This window comes from Galeopterus variegatus, unplaced genomic scaffold (assembly GCF_000696425.1).
Source record: "Galeopterus variegatus unplaced genomic scaffold, G_variegatus-3.0.2 Scaffold2446, whole genome shotgun sequence".
In the NCBI taxonomy this organism is placed as follows: domain Eukaryota; kingdom Metazoa; phylum Chordata; class Mammalia; order Dermoptera; family Cynocephalidae; genus Galeopterus; species Galeopterus variegatus.
In genome coordinates, this window is record NW_007728557.1 from 120,795 (window position 1) to 128,795 (window position 8,001).

Here is an 8,001-nt window from a genome sequence, read left to right on the forward strand (position 1 = left end):
CCAGTGAGCGGGAACCGGTCTGTACGTGGGATCCGAACCCTCGGGCGGGAGCGCTGCCGCGTTTCCCAAGTGGCGCACTATCCAGTGCGCCACCGGGCCGGCCCAGGATCTTAACCCTTGACTTGGTGTTGTCAGCACCACGCTCACCCGGTGAGCTAACCGGCCATCCCTATATGAGATCCGAACCTGTGGCCTTGACCTGTGGCCTTGGTGTTATCAGCACTGCACTCTCCCGAGTGAGCCACAGGCCAGCCCCTTAAAGCATATTTTGAAGTCTCCTTTCACAAATGGCCATTATAATATAACAGAGTTCACAAAATATTAACTGTAGCAAAATACCACTCTCCACTAGTTTTGCAAAACTAAGTAATTTTCTGTTAGGTTAGAAGTAAATTATTTATCTTCAGTTGGTGAGAGGGCAAGCAGAAGAAGAATACCTGTAAAGTTCAGAATATATTAATAAGATGGAACCTACTCAATTACCAAATGAATTATGAGGAGATTCATTTGCCTTAAGCTATTGCATAACTACATCTTCCCCCAATGTCCTCTTAATTTCTCCTTCAGAGGAACAGTGGAAAAGGAGATGACCAAACTTTTAGCTCCACAGTCTATTATTTTTTATTTATTTTCTTTCTTCAGGAAGATCAGTTTTGTATCCTTAGACACTAGGTGAAAAATTACAGAGGGCCATCCCCCAAATTCTGATATCCTTCCTTAATTTTTCAGCAATTGCAAAACAGGTCTTTAGTTCATTAAACAAACTATGATTGAGCACCCTCAGGTACAAGGTATTGTGTTGGATCCACTATTAAATGATGGTATCCAACCTCAATCTCAATTCAGGCTCCAACTCTGCAATGAAGCCTTCCCTGAACCACCAGATGAGGTTAATTGCCTCTTCTCTTTGTTCATAATACCTGTCCATACTTCCAAATGGCACTTACTTCACTCTATTGAAATGACCTGTCTCTGTAGTGCTTTGTAAGTTGACTGAAGGTAAGAAGAGTGTCTTATTCATGTTGTTTCCCTAGAACCAAGCACGGTGCCTAGTACACTGGTGCTTTAGGAAAATTAATCCAGTGGAAGTATACAGGGGAGAATCTGGAGGTAGGAAGGTGAGTTGAAAAGCTAGTCAAAGTTGGGCAGGTGATAATAAAAGTCTGAATTATTGTGGTGGCTGCAGAAATGAAGGAAAGGATGTGAGAAATATTACTAAACTATTATATAAAGCTAAATTTAATTAGACATGCATTCACTCACAAGTATTAAGCATGCATATAAAACAGGGAGAGTTCTTACCTAGAAAGTCTTTCATGCTAGAGAAAGGAGACAAAAACAAAACAACAACAACAAAAAAAAATCAGCATTAGCAAGGGACTGATTTTTGTTTTATCCATTTATAAATGCACTTTTCAAATCAGATGTCTCAACTTCACAGCTGAAGATAGGGGTAAAGTTTAAGAAAAGCAATTCAACTAACTGCACAAAAGACTTCTTAGCTCTAGCTCACACTTCTTTGTATTCCATGATTCACTAGATTTGAGGCTTTGGGAACAGCATATTTATAATCTGGAAGTGTGCAAAATGATCAAAAACTGTGTCCCCCCCCCCCGCCCCCCCACAACAGCCCAGCTAGTCAGACAACCTTGTGATCTAGGAGTGACTATTACTGATTTTCTGTGTGACATTTAGCCTCTATGGATCTCAATATTCATTCTATTAATTTCTTCCAGTTCACAAACCCTCAACCCTGTCCTGAGTGAATAATGCAATTTACAAATATGAAAACTCAGGACAGTACCTGCTTTCTCCCAGATCTCTACTGAAAGCAGAAGAGAGAGAGGAGAAAGTCTTGGTAAAAAAAAATAAAAATAATAAGAAAGTACTCTGAGGTCTCAGAAGAAAGGAGTTTTTTATAAGACGCAAACTGTAAGCCTGGTCTTTGTAAACAAACTGTAATTACGTCCGTGTTTCACCTTTACTGTTTACCCTAGATGACCTTTACCTTCCTATCCCTTCTTCTTCTTCTTCTTTTTTTTTAAGAACTCAGGCAAATAAATACTCAGTTGATTTGAATGTATTATTTCCTCTTTTGAGGTGTTAAAGAACAACAGAATCCTCAGGGACAGACCAAGGAGAGAAGAGAAACATGGGTCCAATAATCTACAAAATGAATAATGAATCCTTGAACTACTGAGGAGTCACTCAATGACACTACTCTGTTAAAGCATTGAACAGTCCCTGCAAACCACGGGTTTGTCAACCAACACAGCATGACAACCAGATATACCACACCCTAAAGCTGTCCAGGGGAAGTATGGTGTGACAGCACATCTGACTAAAGAAGGACTGAACAGGGTGACTTTGCTAAAACGTAGCTTTCCCCAAGGAATCCCTCTTTAAATCAGGGGTTTAAGGAAGGAGTCTGCTGAATTATCCTGTGCACCTTTTCAAAATGTACACATCCTAACCTCAATCCTGGAGATTCTCTTTCAGCAGGTCTAGAGTTAGGCCTTCCTATATGTATTTTTATTATTTATTTATTTTTTAAAATCACATCATTTGAGTCTTACATATGTATTTTTAAAAAGTCCTCCAGGTGATTCAGTTGTACAGTCCTAGTGAGGAACCACAGGACTAAACAAAGACAGAGCTGGGAGAGCACTGCGAACATAATCAACAAGGCTGTCTGAAGCAACGTAGGGAAAACATGCGACTAAGTGCTATGGAGATCACAGTGATAACCCATGGGCTCCAACTAAAAAGGTTTCCTAGGAGAAATGAGTTTTGAGAAGACGATATTAGAGAAATACACACACACATACATTTGTACTCCATAGTATATTCAATTATCATGGACCAATTAAGAAAAATAAATTTTAAAAAACCCAAAAAACATATTGTTATGGAGCATTTCCTAAGATTTCTTTATCTGAGATCCATCTACTATCTTATTCCCAGTTAATCTTCAGTGCCTTCAGGGCTAGAACATGATAGGTGCTCCTAAAACACTCACTGAACTGAATTGTTAATGTTCCAGAGGAGTGAGATGGCATTGGCTGGACCTGAGTTCTAATTCTTCCCTGACATCTTCTAGCCATGTGACCTTGGGCAAGTTACCACTTACTCTAATGGTAAGAATTAAATGTGAAAATTATGAGGAAGTGCATTCTTAGAATGTCAGCTCCCTGCCACCCACCCCCAACTCCCTCTCTTTCATTTTCTAGTTATAAGAATACTATATTGGCTGTTAATGCTGGTTAGAGTAGCAAGTTAACTTAGTACCTTTGACCCAGGGAATTGAGCTCACATGCAACCAAACGAAACAATAATTTAGGAAACCATTTAGTTTCTCTTGCTGCTTCTGGGCAGAACAGTCTGCAAACTACAGACTACACAGGGGAGAAGTGTGACCTCCATTCTAACTCTCTAGGCATGGACTTTTCCACACTCTCTCTTAGATAAGAAAAATGGCCCATTTATAATCAAACTGGTCTGCCTTGTGCCTTCTTTTTCTTCCTCCTACTGAAATAAAAGCCATTTCTACATGGTGTATACAGACTGAGGCCTTATAAACTCTTTCTGACAATTAAATCATGCCTATTTGCTGACTTACTTTTTCCTGAAAGGAGGTACCTCATTTGAAAAAAAAATTTTTTTTTCTTTTTTCCAGTTTCTTCTTTGTAAATATCATATTTGTTGGGTAAGATTTTACTACATCTTCAGCTTTAAATTCTGTGTAGCCTCGGGCAGGAGACTCTAATGAAAAAACAGGCATTTCCCCCCCCCTCACTAAAATAGGTAAATTAGGATTTTACCAGTTATGAATCTTAGTCATTATATATATCAAAGCATGCTAATCATTTCCATTGATTTATTCCTATAAGAATGACACATAATTAACCCTTTTCATTTAGAATGTTCTGGAAGCACAATGAAGCTATTTATGCCATCACCACACCCAAGAAAGTTCTCAGACAGATATACGACTGTATAGTATGGCTGTCTATACTGTACAGTGTCCACTGAGGGGGTTGATGTAAAATAGAAGCACTTAAAAACTGAAAAACAAAATATAGGTTAGCACTATCAAGCAGTGACCAGAGAAAGCCTGTGGGGTTCCTGGATATGAAGAGGCAGATTTTACAGGGTTTTCCAGAGGCCTAAGTTAATTTTTCCACAGATGAGAGAACATGGAGGAAGGTAATGCTAATGGTACTCAAGTTCGTCATCACCAAACCAGATCTTGCTTCAGGTTTAACGCAGGAGATGTTTCCTACAGACAGCCATCTAAGAGGCTGACAAATGACACTCTTACTTCTGCCTGCCAGGAGTAACTAAAAGCAAATATTGCAGCCTGTTGTTTATCATCTTTTTTAGGAATGTTAAGATTTCTTGTTATCAATTTTTTTTCTGAGTAATCTTTTATAAAAATGTGTAGGTGATGAGTGATCCAGTAGACAATTCACCTAGATCCAGATATCAGAGAAAAAGGAGCTTCCAAGTTAATCCTTGGTCTTTCTTCACTACTTCTAACATTTTCCCCAGCTTTTACCTGACTTTTGGAGCTATGAGGAATCCTTACATTTTTTATCATTGCCTTCAAGGGCTAGCCTCAACAATGACCCACCCAGGAAGGTCAATCCAACCAATTAGAGGAGAGCATATAAACCTCCCAAAACCTCAAAGATTAGCAAGATTTGAATGCAGTAGAGGTAATATAGTTAGCTACCATAATACAAACACTATTATTTCAAAAAAGGAAGAAAACTGGGATTTCCAAAGGATATGGTATTCTTACTTTAATAGAAATGGTTTCCTTTATGTTTTTTAGCCTAAAAAGAGTATACTTATAGGCTGGAAGGCAAGATAGCTTAAAAGTACACAGAATTTAGTGTTTAATGCCCTAGCTTCTGATAAAATGATGTAGGTTTTTAGATCATACTTCCAAACTGATTTTCACTGGTGGAACACCTCTAGAAACTATCGTTTTGCTTGGCTTCTTGATATCCTGGATAATCTGGGGTTTGATGAAAAAACACTGGTTAGATTTAGGGAGAGAAGTTTGGGTTTCTTGGGTAAAGAAGCAGAGTGGCTGAATTGTGCAGGAGATTTTAACTTTCCCCCTTAATCCTGCTGTCACTCAAACTAAGCATAGTTCAACTGCTAGGCTGACACTGCTTCTTATTCTAGAAAGCTGACTGCCTACCCTGCAGGGAGACTTCTGAGTAAACCTAGAGAGCAGGAGATAAGATAGAATAAGAGTTTGCCTAAGTGGTCTCAGGGGAACAGTGAGCTAGGAAGTGATATCAAAAGAGGGAAGCAGAACACAGGCTAGGAAAATGAACACTGAAGTTTCTCCCAGAGAAGAGGATTCTAAGAGGTCAGCTTATTGGGCAGGAAATAAGAAGTCCCAGAACACAGGGCTTAGAGAACTGTGATCTATGATCCTTTAGAGGCTAGGAACGTGGGTTCCTCTTACCTATGTTCTGGGAGTGGGCCCATCCTCTCACCCTTCCTCCTGTGTATGCACTCTCTCTTTTAAAAACAGAGAAGTTTCTCTTACTCTACTCTTTAGGTAGTCTGAATAGTTTATCTGTACATGATGACATCATATATTTTAGAAAAGGCATGAGTCTCTTATATAATTTGCAGATAATACACAAATGTATTATTACATCATATGCTCCAATCAGGAAGTCTTAGAAGGAACTTCTATAAATGTTTTCGGTAAAGACCATTTTGCTTTACCTTCTATTGAAGATGAATCATGGCCAATAAGATGAGACACTCTGGTGTGTATGACTTGAGGAAAAACTGCTCAGAGAAGGAATTACTTTCACAGCTTTTACGGCCCCATTGGGGGGCAATATATATTGTGAATGGGACCCTGGAGCAGAACAGACTAAAAGCTGCTTAGAAACCAACATGATTACAGAGAGTAGAGGTGAAAAGAATGATTAGCTAGATAGACCATAGATGTAAAAATATCCCCAAACTAAGAAGCAGACTCCTTCCTTCCATACTCTTGAAATTCTCCCATAAGAATCTCATTGCTTGGGCCTGTTTCTAATAAAAGAACAGAGTGAAGATTACCATTAATTCAGATGGCAATCCTAGAAAGAGACAGGAACCAGGCTGGTTTTGATTTGTGAAATGTGTAAGGCCCTCAAGACACCAGAGACTGGCTTAGAAAAATCCCCACAAAAGCTTTTAACTTGAAAGTTATCAGGAGTTCAAGAAAGCACATAATTAAAACCAAACTCCTTCTACCAAGTTTAAAATAAAATTGTGGCTCTGTAAAGCTGGGCCCAAGGGAAAGAAGTGAGACCAAGTCACATGTCTACTGCCAAAGCCGAAGCTGGTTTAACTCATCATGTTCCTTTGGAGTCAGGGCCTGACCCCACAGTGATGGGAAAAAATTTCCTATTTACATTTTCCCTGAAGAGGGACTAAGCAGAAGGAACATTTTAGATCATGTTTTGTGCACTAGCTGAGCCAGGGGAAACAATTTGAGCTATTCTGGGATGTTCTACAGAAAACCAGCCTTTCCTTTCAGTGTTCTCAGATTAATGACTCATAATGAACAAGCCAATGATGTGAGTATGGCTGTAGCAAGGACCCTTCAGATTTTCAGGCCACTGCAAACCTAATCATGATCTGAGTTAATTCATATACATGCCTAAGAGAGACAAAGATTTTCTAGCCTTCTACCTTAAGGAAAGAATACCCTTCACAATTCAAACAGATGGAATACTCAGGAAATGTGAAACAGGGAGAGTCTACCAACCTCTAGCTTTGAAGTGGATCTTTCTGAGCCTGTATTGTTCCAGGAATACATTTGGGGGTCCTGCACAATTTGGAAATTCAAGTGGGTGGAATAAGAACTTTCAAAATTTACTCAAAAAATGTGACAGTAGAGGACAGTGATGAGGAAGCCTGTATTAGCTTTTCTTTCACATCTAAAAATTAATGCCATTTCCTTAATATCATCAAATTTTAAATTGTGTTAGTTTTCTATTGTCAAAACAAATTACCACAAAACTTAGTGGCTTAAAAACCCAAATTAAGGCCGGCCCGTGGCTCACTCGGTAGAGTGTGGTGTTGATAACACCAAGGCCACGGGTTCGGATCCTATATAGGGATGGCCAGTTTGCTCACTGGCTGAGCGTGGTGCTGACAACACCAAGCCAAGGGTTGAGATCCCCCTACTAGTCATCTTTTAAAAAAAAACAAACCCAAATTATCTCACAGTTTTGTAAGTCAGAAGTCCAGCACAGCTCTACTGGGTTCCCTGCTTAGGTTCCCAACAGACTGAAATCAAGGTGTATGCTGGCTGAACTCTTATCTGAAGGATCTGGGGAAAAATCTGCTTTCAGGCTCATTCAGGTTGTTGGCAGAATCTAGTTCCTGGTGGCTGTAAGTTTCAGGTCCCCGTTGCCCAGCTGGCTCTCAGCTGATGGCTGCTCACTCCTTGTAGAGGTTCCCACGTTCCTTCTCACACAGCCCCTTCCATCTTGAAACCAGCAATGGCAAATTGAGTCCTTTTCACATTTCAGATTTCTGTGGTTTCTCCTTCCATCATCAGCTGAGAAAGCAGACAGGGGATCACAACCCTCGGCATGGTGTGGTCTGCACCACACTTAGCCAGTGAGGGCGCCAGCCATCTCTATATAGGATCCGAACCCGCGGCCTTAGTACTACTAGCACCGCACTCTCCCGAGTGAGCCACGGGGCTGGCCCCGAAAGCTGTTTGCTTTTACGGGCTCATGTAATTAGATCAGACCCACCTGGAAAAATCTTCCTATGTTAAGGTCAACTGTGCCATATAATATAACATAATCATGGGAGAGCCATCTCACCATACATATAGATTCTGGAGATTAGGCCAGGACATCTTTGGAGAGCCATTTTTTATTTTTATTTTTTTAAAGATGACTGGTAAGGAGGATCTTAACCCTTGACTTGGTGTTGTCAGCACCACGCTCTCCCAAGTGA

At 40.1% G+C, this 8,001-nt stretch overlaps 1 protein-coding gene across 2 annotated transcripts in view; it reads right to left on the reverse strand.

The window, feature by feature from the left end:
• PPP1R12B (protein phosphatase 1, regulatory subunit 12B) overlaps nt 1-8,001 on the reverse strand; it is a 168,253-nt gene that overhangs the window by 23,592 nt on the left and 136,660 nt on the right. For both annotated transcript variants that reach the window (XM_008581732.1, XM_008581730.1), the window contains one exon: nt 1,303-1,319. In XM_008581732.1, coding sequence (XP_008579954.1) covers nt 1,303-1,319 — 17 coding nt within the window. The remainder of the gene's footprint in view (nt 1-1,302; nt 1,320-8,001) is intronic.